General features: G+C 40.4%; 2 protein-coding genes across 4 annotated transcripts in view; both read left to right on the top strand.

Moving 5' to 3' along the window:
- Positions 1-1,628, top strand: part of LOC139114733 (ATP-dependent RNA helicase A-like) — a 44,514-nt gene extending 42,886 nt beyond the window's left edge. For all 3 annotated transcript variants that reach the window (XM_070676609.1, XM_070676608.1, XM_070676610.1), the window contains one exon: positions 311-1,628. In XM_070676609.1, the coding sequence (XP_070532710.1) occupies positions 311-650 (340 nt within the window). In that variant the 3' untranslated portion in view covers positions 651-1,628. The remainder of the gene's footprint in view (positions 1-310) is intronic.
- A 5,397-nt stretch (positions 1,629-7,025) lies between these two features.
- Positions 7,026-20,270, top strand: part of LOC139114732 (laminin subunit gamma-1-like) — a 69,088-nt gene continuing 55,843 nt past the window's right edge. Inside the window, exon 1 of the mRNA XM_070676607.1 lies at positions 7,026-7,519. Coding sequence (XP_070532708.1) covers positions 7,054-7,519 — 466 coding nt within the window. The 5' untranslated portion in view covers positions 7,026-7,053. The remainder of the gene's footprint in view (positions 7,520-20,270) is intronic.

The following is a 20,270-nucleotide window of genomic DNA, read 5'->3' as shown; positions in this document are numbered from 1 at the left end:
TTATGTGTAGGAAATTTGTTTTGCATTTTACTCAAAATGTTCACTGTAGCTTTTTACAAAATCTTGTTTAAATATTTGCATATAGTCCTTTCACCATCAGTAATTTTAAGTTCTTTTGGTGTGCCATTTATACTGTGTGGTACTGAGTTTGGAAGAGTGACAGAACATCAGTCAAAGTGCCATCCTGCTTGCATTCAGTCTATTCTGAAATTTACTAAAGTACATTTACTACCTACAAGTGTCACCTTGATATTACTTTCCATTTGTACAAAGTAAATAAATAGTTACATGTTTTTCTTTCATCAACAAGATTTGGACCACCACCAGCTCAGCGCCCTCGATTCTCATCACCAGGAGGAGGAGGAGGAGGTTTCCAAGGCGACAGACCAAGATTTGGTGGAGGTGGTTACAGAGGAGGCAGTGGAGGCTACAGAGGGGGAGGAAGCTACGGTGGTGGTGGGGGCTTTAGAGGTAGGGGTTGGGGAGGCTATCAAGGGGGCAGAGGATACCAAGGTGGAGGAGGGGGCTATCAAGGTGGTGGAGGAGGGTATAGAGGTAGAGGTGGTAATGGGGGCAATGATGGGTTTAGAGGTGGTGGATATAGAGGACGTGGGGGGTATGGGGGATTCAATCAAGACGGGGGTTACTGAGTTTTTATAGTGAGGCAGGAGTTAATTGAGATGACATGTAGAGAAAGAGTTGTACATCAATGTTACTGTTAGGGAAGGAGAAAGATGAGTTATGTTTCCAGCTGTAAAACAATTCTTAGGTATTTCAGAAACACAATCCTAAAGTAAATTTTTCTGTTCACAATTGCATTCCCACAAATATCACTTTACTAAGTGGCTCAAAATGAGAATAACAAAACCATGCAGAAATAAAATTCTAGAATATTTTATTCAATTCTACAGGTAGACTTTAAAGAATGCATAATGATTTAAATTCATTCCAGAAATCAACTTTCTTTAAGTGAAAATTGACATGTGAGGATAAATTAGAGTCATAGTAAAGACTACAAAGAGTAGATTTTTAACACAGTCAGTACTGTAATTCTTTGTTTGAATGCTGCTTACTCAATGAATCTTATCATAAATGAAGTACAGATTACAAGATATGTTATGATAATGGAATTTAAATATGATCTACATTGAATAGCAAAGAAATGTTGTCTCAATGCCAATGGAATACAAGCGACAGTAAATAGCCAAGGTTGTCAAAATTTAGCTTTTTTTGATGGATGTGTATTTTCACTTACTTTTACTTGAGTAATGATGAATGTATGTACCTTTAATGTGATATTCTAACGGAAGAAACGTGCACACGAGTAACAAGTGTGTCTAGTAATTTCCATGATCTCAAATCTGCCTAAACTATGTTGTATCACAATATATTTGTTTGACAGTAGAATCAGTCTTATCTATTTTGCATTATGCTCAGTATAGGTTAATGTTTGGTAGTTATGATGTCTAAACCTACTGCTACCGTTCAGCTTGCTATAATACTTTCATATTTTCTTGAGTGACTTTGCCATTTGGACTCTTTAAGGTCATAACTGCTGAGATCTTTTCAGACTTGTGATTTGTTAAGTTTGTAAAGCGAAAATAAAGCTTACTTATCGTTGAAATAGATTGAGTTGTATTAAGGTGGAGCTGCATGTTGCCAACACATTTTTTTTTCACAGCAATATTTCTCATCAAAGATGACAAGGAAACCCCCTCATACTATATATTTTCAAAAAGCAGAGACTCTAAAGTTTAGTATGGTATTAGTAGTTTACACAAAGGATGAAGTGAGTGTATATTTGGGGTAAAAAACTTCAATTTAGGAATTAATGATAAAAATTAATTTAAGTAAAAAACTTGATACTATTTTCTGAAATGTAATACTTTACTTGAAAGATGAATATATGTAGAAAAAAAACAACTATTCTATTTTGCATTATCTATCCTCATTCTAAAATGGCAAGGGTTCAAAGACTGACACTCAAAAAAATGATTAAAATCATGATTAACAAAATTAAAGTGCCTCTTGTTCAAAATGTAACAACTTTATTGCCAAACAAAATAGTTCTTTATTATGTAGCATTCAAAGAACATAATTTGAAAATTTTAGAAAATTTGACCCAGTCAGAGTGAGTTAAATTCTTTGGAAATTTTGAAATTGGGAGGACAAGACCAGGAAATCTGGTGATTTGCAAAAATTTGCATAAATGAACACTTCAGTATCATGCATCTTATGACTGCTTGACAAATTAAAAGGTAAACCCAACAAATATTTTAATCTCGGGTGAACAAATTAATTAAAATTGAATGAATATTTGTGAAAAAGTGACTTTTGAGCAAAATATGCCTTGTTGGGTGCAGCACCCCCTTAGTTTATTTTGGTACAGACTTTGTTAGCATCTGAAAACATGCCTTGATTTTGCAAATTTATACATTTGATTGTATATCAATGCTGAGCTATGCTTTTCAATTTTACCTATTTGGTGTGTGTGTGTTTATGTATGTAGGTAAGTAAACATGGGTGGCTATTTATGCATGTGTATGTATTCATGTATTTTTAGGTAGGTATGTGTAGAACAGTTATTTGATCAGTCTGTATGTGTACATGTATGTGTGTATGTATATATCTACATGTATGGTACACGTATGTATACATGTGTGTATGTATGTACATGTATATTTGTACATGTGCATGTATGCATATATATGTGAGAATGTATGTATGTATGTGTGCTGTGCATACATATATAATTTGTATTTATGTATGCATGTATATGTGGATGTGTAGGTGTATATTGTTACGACAGAATGTATGTTATATGTATGTATGTTATATGTATGTATGTTTGTTCACCATAAAATCTTGACAAGTGATACTTGTATTGCTTTAGCATTTTTTGTGACAATAGCCATGAGCTGGAGACAGAATTGTGTTTATGTGAAAATTTAAGGTAAAGAAGCACACGAATTCAAAAAATAAAAAAATGATCCAAATTAAACTGAAGATTTACTTGTCCAAGTGCTGTGAAAATATATTCACAGGGATGTTCCCAATTTAGTTTTTCCATTTTTTTGTATCTTAAAGCCCCAATAGCTGGAAATGTACGATCTCAAAATATCCTGTTTTCCAAGAGTTGTCTTTGAAAAAGACCATAAAGACTGAAAAAGTGTCTAACACTGTCATATTTGTTGAAAGTGGCATGGAAATTCAAACGTTTTGACATCATTTTACTACTTTTAGATTCCTCGCCATTTTCAAAAACTAATCATGTGACAGTGAAAATAAAGATAACAACAAAATTTTGGCCTCTGTGTGTTGTACATTCAAGTAAATGGCATCATGCCTGTTTCTTTTATGATCACGAAATGTATGTGCAGGACATACTGCATTTTTTGTACCTTTCCGTGGGCAGCACCATTTTATGAGTGAACATTTATAAAAATTGAATTAAGTCATCCCAAGGAACCAAACAAACCAAGTTTGAAAGCTATCAGACAATTTGTTTTACTGAAGAATATGAAGTTCCTGGAGATGAAATGTGTATAAATTTTTAGCTACTATAGTCTATAGAAGCTATTGGGATGTGTATCCGTCCGGCGTCAGTCTGTATGTATGTATGTCCGTTTGTTAGGATGTCCGTCCACTCAAATATCTTGAGAACCCCAGTACTTACAGATTTGATATTTGTTGTGTTGATGCAAAATATGATTATAAGAAACTGTCTTTTCTAATTTTTTGATATTGTTGAAAATATGCAAATTAGCGCAAAAAAGGCGTTTTTGGTACAAAATCATCTTCTCCCTAACCAACGGTCAGACAGCTTTGATATTTGGTATACAGGTCCCTAGGGATGACCCAACTTAGATTTGTTCAAATTGTAATGAAATATGCAAATTTGTATTTTTTAAGGAATTTTTTTGTCATTTTGGTCAAAAATTTATTTCATCAAAACCCCTTGTCTGACAGCTTTGATATTTGGTATACGTGTTCATAGGAATGATAAAAATATATTCAAATTATGATGAAATCTACAATTTTGTATTTTGGGAGCAATTTTTGCCATTTGTGGTCAAAAAAATATTTCTCAAAAAGTACTTGTCTGATAGCTTTGATATTTGATATACAGATTCCTACAAATGAACTAAATATGATATTTTGAAATCATGCTGAAATCAGCAATTTTGTATTTTTTGCGCAATTTTTGTCATTTTTGGTCAAAAAATTTCTCAAAAACTACTCATCTGATACCTTCGATATTTAGTATACAGGTTCCTAGGGGTTGTCTCAGTGTGATATATTGAAATTTTTGTATTTTTTGGTCAATTTTTGCCATTTTTAGTCAAAATCTTTGTTTCTCAAAAGGTACTCGTCTGATAGCTTTGATATTTGGTATACAGGTTCCTAGGGTTTATCTTAATGTAATATATTGAAATTTTGATGAAATCTTCAATTTTGTATTTTTGCAGCTAATTTTGCCATATTTGGTCAGGCTATTCCGAAAATGAGCTGTCAAAGATATCCACCTTCATCATCAACACGTGTCAAAAAAAGTTATTCTTTACATAATACAGTGGAGCTCAATTGACTGATAGGTCGCTTGGTTCACATTCAGGAAATACTTAATGTTGTATCAATGTCTATAGTAGCTTCAGGGACATTGGCCCTATGTTTAGGATATATCATTCTTATTTTGAAACAACATGACTTGAAATATACAATGTGAAACTAATTGTGATACATTTCAAATCAGTGAATGGCAACTTTGGGAGTAAACAAACAGCCAAAATGTTTGATGCACATTTTGTGCTTCATTTTCATTCGGTCTATTATGATAAAAAATTGTTTTAGTCTATAGATCTATAATCTTGCAATGCATTTTGATCAAAATTACATGTACCATTAGGGGAAGGCTGCATTAACTTGCATGGTACCTGAAACCCGAGTTCTTGCCTGACCAACTCTGGTGACAAACAGAAGACTTTTAATCCCCAAGGTGTGAATGTTCCATTGTTATGTTTATCTAATCCAGCTGGTGCCATTGTAGTGCCATTGTAGGAAAGGCAGGTCTGCGAAATTGATCCTCTAAGGAAGTCGGGTATTCCTAAGTTAATGGAGCTTTCCCGTAATGCCAACTTCTAAATGTAACAATTGAACAAAAGACGTCCTATCAAATGGTTTATGGGAAAAAGAAATTTTGCTGAAGTGCATCCTACAGAATTGAAAATTTAATTGTTGCTCATGTTTTCCTGGTTGTCCCTGAAACATGATTTCGTGGATGTCCCTGAGATCGATGATTTCATGGAGACATGATTTTATGGTTTTCCCTTGGAAGACAATTATGGTTGTTCCTGAGACATATGATGTCACGGTTGTACCCTGGGATTCACAATTTCATTGTTGTCCCATAGACACAGAAAACATCACCTTGAATTCTGTATGTTAGAAGTCTACATTTAAGTATATAGTCAGCAAAATGACCATTGTTGTATTATGTACATTGTGATGTCAGCCGTGAGATTTCCAGTTTGTTTAATAGAAACCAATAATACATACTTTAAGCTGACAATATTTTCACCTGGTTCCAACAAATCATTGATTTGGAAGAATGCAAGTATAGAAAGTTTCCTTGGTTTGTGGTTACTTTAGGATATTGGATCATAGTAGGTCCAGGACAGACAATTGTAACATTCACTTCTTTATGGTATCATGGCTGAATGAGAGCATGTTGTCCTGATAGGGGCTACCATATTGGTTTTGACAGCAGGGATGGGTAGGTTCTGTATTGATTGTCTCTCATTGATGTGCAGAGGAAGTAGCAAAGACTATGATGTCATGATATCAGAATTCATCTCATGTTGTCATTCAGCTTTCACCTATTATTCTATCTTAATTTTTACAAACACTTATAGTAATTTTTAGCTGATAAAACAAAGTATTCTGAATCAATGTTCAAGCCCGCAATGGTTGTAACTGTTTATTGTTTCAATGATTAAACCCATGATTTGAGCTTCAATTTGGTCTATGCTTTCATCTCACAAATTTAGTTATCTTGAAATTGTACAATGCGAAGTGTCAATATATTGACTAATGTTTGGTATTCACATACGGTAACTACTTTGTTAAAGTAATTAGTAGCATGTCTTTTGGCTTAAACAAAGTATATGTTTAAACATTTTTACCCATTTTCTTTCAAAGAATCAGTCATGGATATGCTGAAAGTAAACATGGATTTCCTTTGACATCTTGTTGGCATTTGGTTATTTGTGAAATGTTCAAATTTACATATATTAGTATTCTCTCTTTTGAATTCAACCAACTTATTTTATTCTCTTTGCCATCTGTTTTTAATATGTCTTACGTGTAATTGTATGTCACTGGTAAATGAAAGTACTTTGATAGGAGTTTGAAACTAGAAAGGGAAGTCGACCGCTAGATGATGTTTATTAGAGGGCGCTGTCGTAGTTTCAAGCGCCTCTGAGAGTGCGTCATGTGTTTGACCAGGGCATAATACAAGCGAGCCCTTTTTCTTTATTTTCATTACATGTAAACGGGAATTGTTGAAACCAGCTTGAAGGATGACTGGGATGCATATTTTTTACACCTGGTGGATGAGTTGACATTTTTGGGTATCCTCGCGGGGCCTCGGTTCCTCTCTCCTCAAAATCTCTGGGAAAACTACCCCCCCCCCCCCCCCCCCTTATTTTCTTACTTTAAATGGTCTTTATTGAGGGGATGCTTAGAAAAAAAATTGAGGGGACAGGTTTTTGCTGCACAGCGCGCGCAGCTTAAATTTCACGGACCCGTCCCAGTAAAATAACGGCTCCCTAAAGTGAAATGTAAATTGTCAGTTGATCTAACGGCCGTGCTCAGTCCTTCCGTCACAATCTGGTATGTAGTGTAATGTTCTTTACTTATCATCAACGCCTACTGTATCTCCTAGCTCTACCCTGCACGACAAGTTTGGAATAGTCCGGCGCCGCCTTTAACCCACAATCCCATGCGCTAAACTTTACGTACTGTCTGTCAACTTATTCGACTTGGACGGAGAGAATGGCGGCGACCTGGACTATGGCGGGTGGAGGTACTAGTAGATCACAACTTTTGGAGAAAGTTACCTTCCCAGGTATTCTTTCCTTAGCCCGATTATCATTGTTTATGTTGTTGATTCAATGTACAATCGCTCAGCACATGAGTCGAAGCGCATGCTACGATCAACAGGGAAGACCTCAACGCTGTATCGCAGAGTTCGTGAACGCTGCATATAATGTCACAATCAAGTCTACCAACACTTGCGGTCTTCGTAGGGTTTCGGGCCGCCCAGACTACTGTCTTCAAACCGGTGTTACCGGTGCCACCAAGTCTTGTCACGTCTGCGACGCATACGACGATAAGTTAAAACACCCGCCAGAGTACATGACGGATTTCCACAACGACATCGACTCGACTTGGTGGCAGAGCGAAACTATGTTGCAAGATATACAGTATCCAAACATGGTCAACTTGACTCTACCACTCGGTAAGTACACGTCCTGCCCGTTTTCGCTGTTGTAAGATATTGTAAGATATATAATACAGTAGAGCAAGTGGAGGGGGTAATTTCATTCAATAAATGCTTCTGCAACAACTTTGTTACTCGGTAAATCTGAGCCTGTAACTTGTCAAAAGTTGTTGATAAATTCTAAGTGTACGGTCTGAGCGTACCATACTTTTTGTCTTCACGGCCTGCCGCTTCAGCGCTGTCGATCTTTCCAGTTGACGGCAAGTATCGTATATATTATGTGTCAGAGTAGTTAAACATTTTTATATCCCAGATATATACAATTCTGCTTCTACGGCCTTTGTAGTTGTCGGTCTGCGAGACATGGGTAGTTGGTAATTATATGGGCAGCGGCACGAAGCCAAGGAATGAACCTATCGTGTTGCAGGGCTCCCTAAAACAGCTGAGTGTGACACAATAAAACTAGATTCAGTTGAATAGATCCGTAGTTATTCACAGAGAACTCTTATTGAACCGTGAGATGTGATGTACGGGGCAGGCTTTGTGTCTGTATTTATCTCTTTGTTGCGTCGTACACGTAAACCTGTGACGGTCAGGAGCACCATAATTTATCTTTGGGAAACCCGTAATTTGATTGTTTTTGAGTAGGACCTTTCCCTGTACTAATCCAACGTACAAACTCTTGTCTTGGGAATACAAGTATTTGCTGAGCCGAAGGTCCAACAAGTAACTGATCGTGTTTATTTTGGTAAGGGGCAATTTCGAGCACGACCCTGCATCGGACAAAAGACCTCTACATTCTGTATCCATAAAACATGAGCATTTTTGCTTGCCAGATAAAGCAGAGTTTAACAGTAGCTCCAGTTATATCTGCCGTGTACTAAAAAGTCTAAGACATTTATTGTAAGTTGTGTAAGGAGCGCTTACTACATTATTAAACTGCCTGGTTAGAAAGCAAATTAAAACAAAGGAAAAAAATGAACTTGTTGAGGTTACACAAGAGTTTACATAACATCTAGCTGTTTGTACACACATCAGGGGCCAATTAACATTCTTTTCTTGATTTCATTAATGATAACCTCAACCTTAAAGAGTAGAGCCACCTTCCCCTCTGCTGATCAAAGGACTAGCAGTGGGAATTGATGATCCCCACTACTGATTGAAGGACCAGTAGTGTGTGTCAATCGATCCCCACTGCTGGTTCAAGAACCAGTAGTGAGGTGTACACTTGATGATCCCCACTGCTGATACAAGGACTAGTAGTGGGAATCAATTGATGATCCCACTACTGATCAAAGGATCACCAGTAGTGTGCGTCAGTTGTTACCCACTGCTAGTTCAAGAACCAGTACAGTAGTGAGGTACATTTGATGATCCCCACTGCTGATCTGAGGACCAGTAGCTAGTGACAGTTTATGATCCCCAGTCTAGTTTGTTTGTGCTTTGTACATCTCCATTGACATCATTGACCACTTGATAATTCAGAGTTAAAGAAAAACATAGTGTTCTCGGTCCTGGGACCACATGATTTGCTTTTCTCTGTGAATCACACTGCTGGCATTTCTACAGTGTACACCAATTGAACATGCAGAGGTTTTATTGGTTGCCAGTGAACTGTATTTTACCTGTGCATTCCGGTGTATTTCTCAGCACTTAATTGAAAATAAAAGATTTATTTTAAGAAACAAGTTAAGTAAATGCAATAGAATGATAGCAAACAATTGCATTTATTGAAACAGACACAACAAAGCAGACCGAGTCAATGAGATTGGTTGTTTTCTATTCATAGGAAAATTGTAAAAAGCTTTTTGTCATTACAGTACTGAAGTAAAGTAAAATTCAGCAGGCTTCAGTAAGTAGGATATCACTGCTGGGTAGTATCACCCTTTAAATCTACTGTGACAGTCGCCCCAGCATTCAATAATAAATCCTTATTGCATAGTTACCATGGTGATTCTTGTATTTTTGTGAAGGACAGGAAGGACTAAACATCAGGCATTCAAGCTCCCCATTGGCCTAACACTGTCTGCTGCTACATTGCCAGTCAGTATTACGGTAGTGACATAATCAAGGCTATTTGGCCAATATTCTCCAATGTTTGTGTAACTTTACATAGTGGCAAAGAGTGGAACATCTAAGCCTGAAGACGCAGAAAAAATGTGTTATATTCTTTATGAACTTTTCTTGGCTATGAATGTCTCAATTGGGATTGAAGGCTAGCTTAGGATTTGTGAACTAGATGGCAAGTCTGTAATGTCCTATTTAGTTTTGTTGCATTGCCTTGCATTGGCTATTGTCTGGGATTTCTACACGCCAGTATACTGTTCACAGATATTTAGTGAGCTTATAAAGCTTTCCTTGTCATTCAGACTTCCAAAGAAAATGAAGATTAGAAGTGAGGCAAGTCTGAACAATGGTGTTCTTTACAAGCGTGATTTTTTTCTTGCCTATACACTTGTGGTATCAGTGGTGATTGTATTAGTCCTGACCTACATCGGCCAACTGTACATTGCTTTATTTCACTGGTTTTAACCAATTTTGTTAAGAAGTACTAACCTATAAGTCTAGAAACTTAAACTGTCTGATCATAAATCAGATGCAGTTAGGGCTGGCACTGGAATTTAGAACTTTTTACTGTGGTCATTAAAAGAAGGACGTTTGTAGGATCTTCAAGTTCCTGTCTTTTCAAAATCTTAGACAATGTATTCCAAAGAGGATGGGACTACTTGTTGGTTGGCGTTGGTGTTGCAAAATTCTGACCTCAAAGTCAGACTCCTTTCCTGGGTTGGGCTCTTATACCAATTTTCATTTCCCATTTTTAGGGGCTCTGAGGCGACCAGTTCTGTGCCCAAGTGCTTTACATCAGATCTGTTCACATAAATTGCTTTAATGTCCCTGTTGATGTTCAGCACATACATTGTTCCACACCATTAAATTCCTGTTGTGAGAAGTAAAGGCTGCAAGTAGTTCATCAAGAAATTCACAGCCAGTGTTGAATCGAACCCATTGAAACAACTTTCTCAGTGATTCTTTACTGTCACAGCAAAATGATTCAGGCAGAGTTCACATTCAGTTGGGCTGTGTTTAAGTTGTCAGCTTTGAAATGTGTTTGTAGAGCTTTGAAAATGGGTAGTTTCAGTGCAAAGGCAACTGAAAGATAATACACTGAACTCAATGTACATGTTAATACTACCAAGGTGAAGTACAGTAATAGAATTCACAATAAATGGAACTGATATCCTGCCAGGCAGTGTTACTTCCTCATCTGCCAAGTCAGTGAAAAGTGGTATTGAGCCAAAATCATGCCTATTTTCACTCACTTGGCTTGGTATGTTACAGCAGGTTTTAGTAGTTACTTAAAATCATGTATTTTACAGTATCTATGAGTTTAGGTGCCTTCAAATATTCAAGTCTTTCTTAAAGTGCAACATATTTGATGTAACGTCCCTGGCTTTTACCAACTTGACCTGATGTAAACTTGGCAGGATGAGCGTAAAATTGACAGAACAGCAATCTTCACAAAAGTGACAAAAGTCGCCTGTGCATAATTTAGAACTTGCATATATTATACAACAGGGATATACTAATCTCTATATGTATCAGTACTAAAAACTGAGACCTAAAAAAAACCCGATTTGTACTGTTAGAAAGTGTTACAGGCATTTTTATGCCTATCACAGTAAGTTCCAGTCAGAATATATGTTGAACTTTGAAGTTATGTAACATTAGCTATCTTAATGATAATTATTTAGATTTATGAATACAGTAATTGTTCACAAATTGAATATTGATTTTCACTATTAGGGCATATTACAAAATACACATTGATGTAAATTTAACTTCAGTGAATCAGTGCAAAATGTGATGACCTAGATGTGGGCAGAGATTGACAACGGTCAAGCTATGCATGGCTGGAGAAACTGTGTCACCAGTTGTAAAGCATGCATTCTCTCCAGTTTCTTGTTTTTGGATGTCAAAGATCATCCATGAACCCTAATTTGCAAATCTTGGCAAAGAGTGAACTATTGAAATGATAAATCATAATTTCCCTTCCAACCATGGTCATATTCACACTCTCTAAGTCTTCCTTGAAAATCATTTCCAAAATAAATTTTTTTTATGCACAAATGATTTATCAAGAATTGCTTTTCATTGTATCATGTTGTATCATTTTTAATTGCTATTGAGGAAATAAACTACAATAGTATGAGGGCTACTGCTTTTTGACATTTGAATTCAATCAAGTCTTATGATTCTGTAATAACACCCAGAGAGTCTTAGATGAAGGTCAAGCAAATCTTAAATGTACATCACAATAAACGGTGAGCATATCCTTCCAGATCTACCAGCCCCAGGGTTAGTACAGTAGCTCCCAAAAGTACGAGTTCACCGTCAGAATCCACTACCCCATTGGTCAACACTGTTGTAAACTGTACTGTCAAACAATTTATTATGATAACCATTATCAGAAAGTGGTGTATGTTGGAAATATTTCACTAATACATTGCGGATTATCCAGCAATGACACTGCATTTTTGTAGAAGTACATGAACTTAATTTTTTTCCCATTGATATTCCCAAATTAACTAGTCTGACAGGCTAGTAAATGAAAAACATGCAGCCCAAACTGAAAACTTATCAGCTCATGAGATAAAGCCCATAAAGATAAAGAAAAAACTATTTTTATGCTATGCTTTTTAAAAATTTTCAAACTAACTGGAGAATTGTTTGCAGAAAAAACAAAATAAAATCTTTTCAAACTTTTTCTATTGTAAGTCATGTACTTGTGTAGTTAACCCATATCCTGCCAAGTTCATATTTCACCATTAGGTCAAGTAGCTGTATCTTTTAATTTTTTCCCACAATTTTAGTCCTTTAGACCAAAAGTCCATGTGATTGAATTTATATACATGTGGCTATGAATCATCATTGGATTCTTATTTGCTGCCAAGGTTTTCTTACTTTCCCAAGTTGAATTTAAACTATCCTTCTAGCATACAGGTTTCACATTTTTTCAGTCATCTGATCGGCGTTTTATTTCATGGATTTACAGAGCAGCTGTTGTAAATCACACGAGCTGTTCTAGCCAAGATGTCTGGCTATTAATGATGTATTGAAATTCACATCCTGACTTTGACCTTCTTACCAGATGAAAGAAGATCAAGTTTCTCATGTACTGGGGTCAATTCTGATAGATTAATAGTTACATGGTTTAAAAATCTAGCCTTGAGTCAGACATTATTACTATGGTTGGTATCACAGGTTTACTCTATCTACTGCTCTGTGATCACTTCATAACTCTATTTCTATACAGTTTAATCATATCTAAAATCATTTCTTTGAAAGCAGTCACACCTGTAGTTGGTGTTATATTATGTACATATCTCTGATTAGTAAAAATACCTTGCTACTCTTCCGCATACTGCTTGTCATTAGCCAATAATTTTTGCAACTTGAATTGGCGTAACCACTTTGTTTGAGCTAGGCTGACCCTTTCCAACAGATTGTCATACTTTGCCTCAGTCTTAAAAATGTAACAATTCCTCACTGGTCCTCTGCTTGTATGAACTCATTGTGATCGCGAAATGCTCAACATTTCATGTATAGGACTTCTGAGGAAATTTCTGAAATGTAAATACATTTTAAATTATTGTCCTCGTTAGTGTCAATTAACAATTAGTGTCTCTGTATTGAATGTATAGAACAAGATCCATCTCTGCATCTGTCCTGAAAAGTTTTTTGTGATACATTGAAATGACAGCATAAATGTGGTGTCAAGGAATATCAAAAAGAGTTGAATTCTAACATTGCACAGTTTGTTTTTATATCACAGAAAAATTGTCAAAATGGCAGAGGTGACAGGTGACTGTGTGGAAAATTTAACCCTTTTCCTGCCGAGCGCCCCTGTCCGTTATCCTGCCAAGTCGGTCAAAACCGGCCCCCTTTTCCGTGTCTACAGAAGATAGGCTCTCCTGCACGCTTTCCTGCCAGGCATTTGGCGGGAAAATACCGCATTTTCGGGGTACGATTACCGACCATATACGTGTTAGACTTCAAAAATTTTTGCATGCCCGTATAGAGGGGCAACCGCTGATGAGGTTGTGTCCAGAAAATGACGAGGTCACGGGCGTTGTTTGCCCCGGGGACGTGCACTTTTATGCCCTTTTCTAGCTTACTTTCGCGAAGTAAAGCTCGTTCGCCGGCACGCACGGCCACACCGGGAAACGTCACCTCTCTCGTGGGTTAGTAGAAGACCCAGGGGTTAGTGCTATGGGTGCGGCAGCACCCTCAAACCTGTCCTGTTTCCCCTGGGTTGTGTCACTTGGCCACGTACTTTGAACGACTTGGAAGAGTCGCACATTGCAGTCTGCTTTGACGTAGTGTCAACGACATAGTTCCGCCATTGAAGGAAGGCGTGTACGTAGTTTGGCCAGTTCAGTGAACACTTAGCTCGTTAGTGTTACCGTTTCCTAACACGTTAGTTGTGCAGTTGTTACTAGGTGCAGTTTTGTACACCTTAGCTCTGGACAGTGCAACTGCTCTATGCACTAACCCCAACGACAGATGGTTGGTACAACGTCTACGTCGCACGAGCACAGCCTCCGTTGGGCTGTGCCCCTCCCACGTGATACAACGCACGTTCATCCATTACTATAGCGTCCTTACGGATCTGCCAAAAACGAAAGTGGGGGTAAAAACAAAACAAACGAAAATATGCGATCATAGATAGTATTTTATTCGGGAATAATTTACATTATGCCGAACAATAAATCTCGGAGTCTGTCTCGACGTCCGAGTGCATGGTCCGTGTTTCAAAAATTACAATCGGGGTGGCAGATCCGTGTTTCAAAAATTATAATAGGGGGAATTGTACAAAATAATCCGTCTAAACAAAACAAAACGAAAATATGCGATCCATAGATAGTATTTTATTCGGGAATAATTTACATTATGCCGAATAATAAATCTCAGAGTCTGTCTCGACGTCCGAGTGCATGGTCCGTGTTACAAAGATTACAATCGGGGGATTGTACAAAATAATACGTGTTTCAATTTACAATCAGCGGGATCGTAAAGCACAAACAAACGGCACAACCGTGCTCAAAATGTGATCATGGTCCGTGTTAAGAATACAGTCAAGCCACTGTTAGGCGAAGCTGTCCCCTGTCCGTTATTTACGTCGGGTTCTCTTGCTGATGGGTGTCGTCGGGACTGTGTGAGTAGAGGTCTGCACGCCAATGCTCCTCTTACCTCGTAGCATCATGCGATGATGAAAAGCCGCAAAACACTCGCCCTCGTGAAGATGAACCCCGCACAGACTACATCCTTTGGACGTCTCAGACAGTCGTCCGCTCGCAGTGGTCTTACCCTCTCTGCTACATACTTTACAGCATTTCTGCCGCCCCTCCAAACGGCTGACAACGTGCATCGGCTGATTTTGTGGATTGATGTACGAGGCAAGAGAAACAGTGGCCTCGACCTCTCTCACACTGGGCTGCGATCGCCCACAATAACCGCCAATGAGTTGTTTCCCGACACGCAGATGAAACATCTTATGGGTCAGCTTACTATCAGGGTGTACATGCTTGAAGCATATATATGCATTTACCAGGGCAACATCAATCAGGTAACATGCCAGATATGTCCACCATCTGTGGTTCTTGCGCCCAGTGTGAAAGTACTTGCGCTTCTGGTTGGCTCGGTCGACGCCTCCCATGTACCGGCGATAATTATACAACAGCGACAGAGGCACTTGTCGCCGCTCGTCTCCCTCCCCCACTGGCACGCACTCCAAGGGTGGATAGACCGTATTCAAGATCAGCACCTGAGCGTTACTATCCTGATAAGCAGTGATGTTAAGACGAGAGTCCGTTCTGGTCGTGGCTTTCATATCCCCAACAGACAGAGGAAGGCGCTTCCTCTTACCCGGCGGAATTAATTGAGGGGGCATGGTGCGACGATTACGGCGGTTAAAACTCCCGACCATGTAGATCCCGGTCTCCATCAGCTCTCTAGCAGTAACGACCGTGCTAAACAGGCTATCACAGAATAGGCTGTGATTATATCCACAGAATGGCTGGACCAGCTCCATCGTAATTCTTTTCACCACACCTCGCTCCTGCCGTCTCCCATCAGTCCGATCCCGAATTTCACACCTAGGTACGGTGCAAAGTTAGCTATGTATGCAGTGGTGGAGTCGCACAGCTGCCATATCTTGAAACCGTCTCGATCAGGCTTATGCGGTAATCTCTGCTTAAATTTAGAACGGCCCTTAAATCGCACCATGCCCTCGTCGATGGAGATCTCTCTACCCATCTTATAATTATTTACGCACCGGTCAACTATGGGCTCCATCCATGGATTGATTTTATACAGGGGATCCTCCTGACACCGACGTCGGCGGCGTGCCTCATCAGGATCACGACGTGGATCGTTCTCGTGGGTCTGCCAGATGAAAGTATCGCATAAGCTGCTGAAAGCGACTGCGGGTAATCACAGTAGAAATACCCTGGTTTCTCAGAAAGGGATCGCTAGACCAATAATCCTCCACTGATGATTTACGGTCGATACCCATACAGACTAAGACGCCAATGAACGCCTGCACCTCTCGGTAGTCAGCGTTACGCCAGTATTTATCTATTTTCCTAGCGATATGTCGCTGGTGGAATTTGGCGTATTTATTAGTCTCGTCCTTGGCCAATCTGATCAGTGTAGCTGGAATAAACTTAAAAAAGTAATCGAGCTCACGGGCGTGGCTGGGCAAGGTGAAAGTCGGTCCTCTCTCATGGTCAAAATCGGTCTCCTCAAATATATTAGCATCGGTAGTCTCCGACATACGCCAGACAGGAGGGGTGTCGTCCTCCGCCAACACAGCAGCAACGTCATCATCGTCGTCAGAGCTTGCCTCACCTACATACTGCCTGTCATAAAAGTCATCGTCCTCTGCCGCATCCTCGTCAACCTCCGAGTCGGACTCAGCGGTGATATCACCGTCGTCTGGGCGTCTGGGCCTGAACTCGCCCGTAGCGGCATCAAGGATCATATCTGGCTCAAAATCAGGTGGGCTATCCTGATAACGAACCCTCCGCACTATCTTTTTCGGCGGGGACATCGCAGCACACGAAACTATGGCAGGAGCGGGCTCGGCAGCCTCTGCTGATGACGAGGACTCAAGCTCTTTCGCACTGGGCACAGGAACCTCTCCTGACGCAGGATGAGGGCTCATAGTAGCAACAGGTGGTGTCTCTCCCGGAGCAGCCGGGGGAGAACCAATGGCATCAGCCGTCTCATTACTCACTGTCTCACTAGCAGCAGCAGACGTAGTCTGTGCAGGTGAAGTATCTCCCACAAGAGCAGATGTAGTCTCTGCAGGTGAAGTAGTCTCTCCCGGAGCAGCGGGTGAGAACCACTGGCAACCGGTGACCCGTCATCATCCTCATCGGCAGAACGATCGGTCTTACGTTTACGCTTACCACTGGGTTTTTCAGCCGGAGATGGCTTCGCCTTACGGGAGCGTTTCTTGCCCGACTTCTTAGAACGTTTACTAGGGACATCACAACGATCGCTACCACTACCGCCCGGAGACTCTGCATCTTTGAGCTTCAGTCGTCTGCTCGCCTTCAGAAAACTTTTGCGGTCCGTCAAGCTCATGTCTGGAACAGTGTCGACAGACGAGCAGGTCCCTCCCTTTTAAAGCCACAGGGAAACAAAGCCCTGGACATGATTGGACGCAGGGGTGTTAATATATGCAACCACCTGTTATTATAATGGACCTACGGCAATCAGTCCACCAACCGGCGCTGACATTCCTACCCGTCATGTAAATTGCCTGTCCGCACCATTTGATATGCTAATAATACTCATTTGCGATGCAAATCCCTCGAGCACTTAGCATAACATAGTCAATGTCATTAGCATCTCAACTTGACATTCCGTCCAGCTGGGTACGTGGCATGCGCACCTGCCACCCAAGGACGTTGGCCCAAGCCCATGTTTAGTACGGGTGGGAAACCCGTATCTTTAACCTCATGTCCCTTCTAAGTACGCCTGCGCAGGGCGTATTGTCATCCAAGTCGGTGACAAGCCAACCCGACAGATCGCCCTTAAGCAGTAATGGACTGGCCGTCTCGTTCTTGTATGGCAACGAACAGTGCTTCAGCGGCTTGTTTAGGTCATAACCGTCGCCTGCCGAGCGGCTTACCCAACTAAGGCGGTCAAAGATGAAGGATGCCAAAATTGTCAACGGCTGTCTCGGCTCGTCCGTTGGGCAAACATGGCTCCTTCAAATAACGTGGCCAGCACGTCTACGTCATCAGCGGTGATGACGACCCGTCATTGACGCCCGAGTGCGTAAAACTCGGAATATACCGACAGGTACCTCTACCTGAGTCGGTCATACTACGGTATAAACCAAACACAGGTCTGCCAACTCCCGTTAGACTCGGCCGTTAGCCGAACTTCACAGGGACAACATAGGCGTAACAAGTCGGTGAACAACGGTTCACGCACCTAACCGCAGCCGCCAAGTCGGTGAACAATGGTATCAAATTTTGAGGCCATGTTCCTGAATGGCAAGGCTGAGGCGGTGTGTTTCGTTGCACGGCTTGAACGTCTAGAGCCAAGTGCAGCCGACAACGTCCGACATCTGAGTGGGTAGTCTTTTCGAGAAGGTAACAAGTCGGTTAAAAGCGGTGGTTACCTTCACAAATGTCGCTCGAGTCCGTTCGGATCAGTTCCATGTCAGGGACTAATCAAGCCGAGTCCGTCAAATCCGTCCGCACTTCCCGTCAATCAGGACCAAGTCCGTGATTTTCGTCTCGCACCATTGGCAAAAAATTGCACCGCCAGCTGAGGCGGTCTTAGGCGGTTGCCTTCGAGAAAGCCGAGTCCGTCAAATCCGTCCGCACTTCCCGTCAATCAGGACCAAGTCCGTGATTTTCGTCTCGCACCATTGGCAAAAAATTGCACCGCCAGCTGAGGCGGTCTTAGGCGGTTGCCTTACAGATTAGCGTTGCCGAGACGGTCAATTTCGGCGCGCAATCTATGTAGTGCCTCAGAGCCAAGTTACCCCAAACTCCGCTAGAATACGTCAACGTGCTAACCTGCCAAGTACGCTACTCGTCCCCAAAAAAAAACCAGTCCCCCACCGGGGTGGGGACTGGCTGGGTAGCTTCCGCACCTTTCCCTGTCGTTGGACTCTCTGTGAACCCATTTCGAGAGCAAACGCCGTTCCTCGCCCAAAACCTGTCCTCGAACGACCCCTAGCGCGAGCAAGGGTTTGCTACACGTAGTTCCGTCGACTAGGCAGGAAAGGGGGTACCAAAAAGTAGCCCGATTTCCACCGCCTTGGCAGGATAACGGCCGTGGCTGCTCAGATTCTAGCTACACCGAATTTCAAGCGGATTTTCACCGACTTGGCAGGAAAAGGGTTAACTTGCCAAAGTAATCGGGCATTTAGCTTATGTAATCTTGACAATTTGCCGTTTGTAACAAGATACTCTATCTTTCCAGTCACACATTAGATACAGTACCATGCATAGAACCCAATTACCAAATTCAAGTCTGTGTGTGTTGCCTTAGGACCTTCAAGTATGCTTCAATTACTGTTTAAAATGTAGCAAGATAGTATTTGGCAACTGTTGTTTGAAATAGACAGCCAACAAATCAGTCTTGGCTTTGGCCACTGATTAAGTAGACTACTGATAGTATACATGTAGTGGAAGACAGTCTATGACTACTATATACCATGCAGACAGCCATACAGTCATCAATATTTTCCAGAAGGGGGCAGTGCTGGGCAATGGGAAATTGATCACAAATCGTATTCCGGGACAAAGGAATTAATTGACCATGATAGGAAGCGTGTCTAGAACTTTGCCAGATATCAAGGCTTAAATTATCTGTTTTCCCCACCCATGGGTATTTTACATATATTTGTAGCCTGTGGGTGGGGCATTTGGCATGGCTTGGAAAAAATGTCAAATTCCCCTGGTAGGCCTGCACTCCAAATTTGAACCCACCAGCAACGTGAGATTTGAAGGTTGTAAAACACTTCTAATTTGAACCAAGACCAGCAATGTGAGATGTCAAGGTTTTAAAACACTTCAGCATTAACCTCTTTCCCCATGGAAGAGCCGGAAGTAGCTCTTTGTAATATCAGTCAATTTTGTGTGTGGTATCAGAGTCTGGTAGGCTTCCTTGTGTACCTTACTGCAGTGAGAAATGCTCTGGTTGTGGTGTTGACATTGTGGCTTCCGTGCAAAATTCTTGTGGTGTGGGGCACCCTCTGTGTGGGCATTCCAAACAGTGTGTCTGTAGAGGTCAACCTTAGACAGGCTTTGATCAATTCTGATTGGCAAAGAATACAAACAAAGACCCCCAGTGGACCCTTTAAATTAAAATGTTGATGAAACTTGCCATAAAGTGTGAAAGATTGATAGCATGTTCCTAGTTACCATCTACACTGATCTTAAGACAGTTGATAGGCAAAGACATACACCATTACAGTCTTATGGTGTAGAACACAAAGGCCAAATCTCACAAATGAATATGCTATATATCGAAGTATACAGAAGTCCTCGTGGGAAATTACAGTGTTTGATGCTAAAGCAGAGCGTTATAAATAATGATACAAAATTACTTCAAGTACAAAGTAATTATATATGTTACTTAAGTTTCATGCACCCTGCAATCATCAGACAGAAGAAGTGAAAGGATTCTTAGCTCGACAGTCTTATATATGTATAATTTGTACATCCTGATTATACAT

Source organism: Ptychodera flava, chromosome 16 (genome assembly GCF_041260155.1).
Source record: "Ptychodera flava strain L36383 chromosome 16, AS_Pfla_20210202, whole genome shotgun sequence".
Classification (NCBI taxonomy): Eukaryota; Metazoa; Hemichordata; class Enteropneusta; family Ptychoderidae; genus Ptychodera; species Ptychodera flava.
Note: the sequence above shows the minus strand (reverse complement) of the source record. Positions and strands in the feature narration are given on the sequence as shown.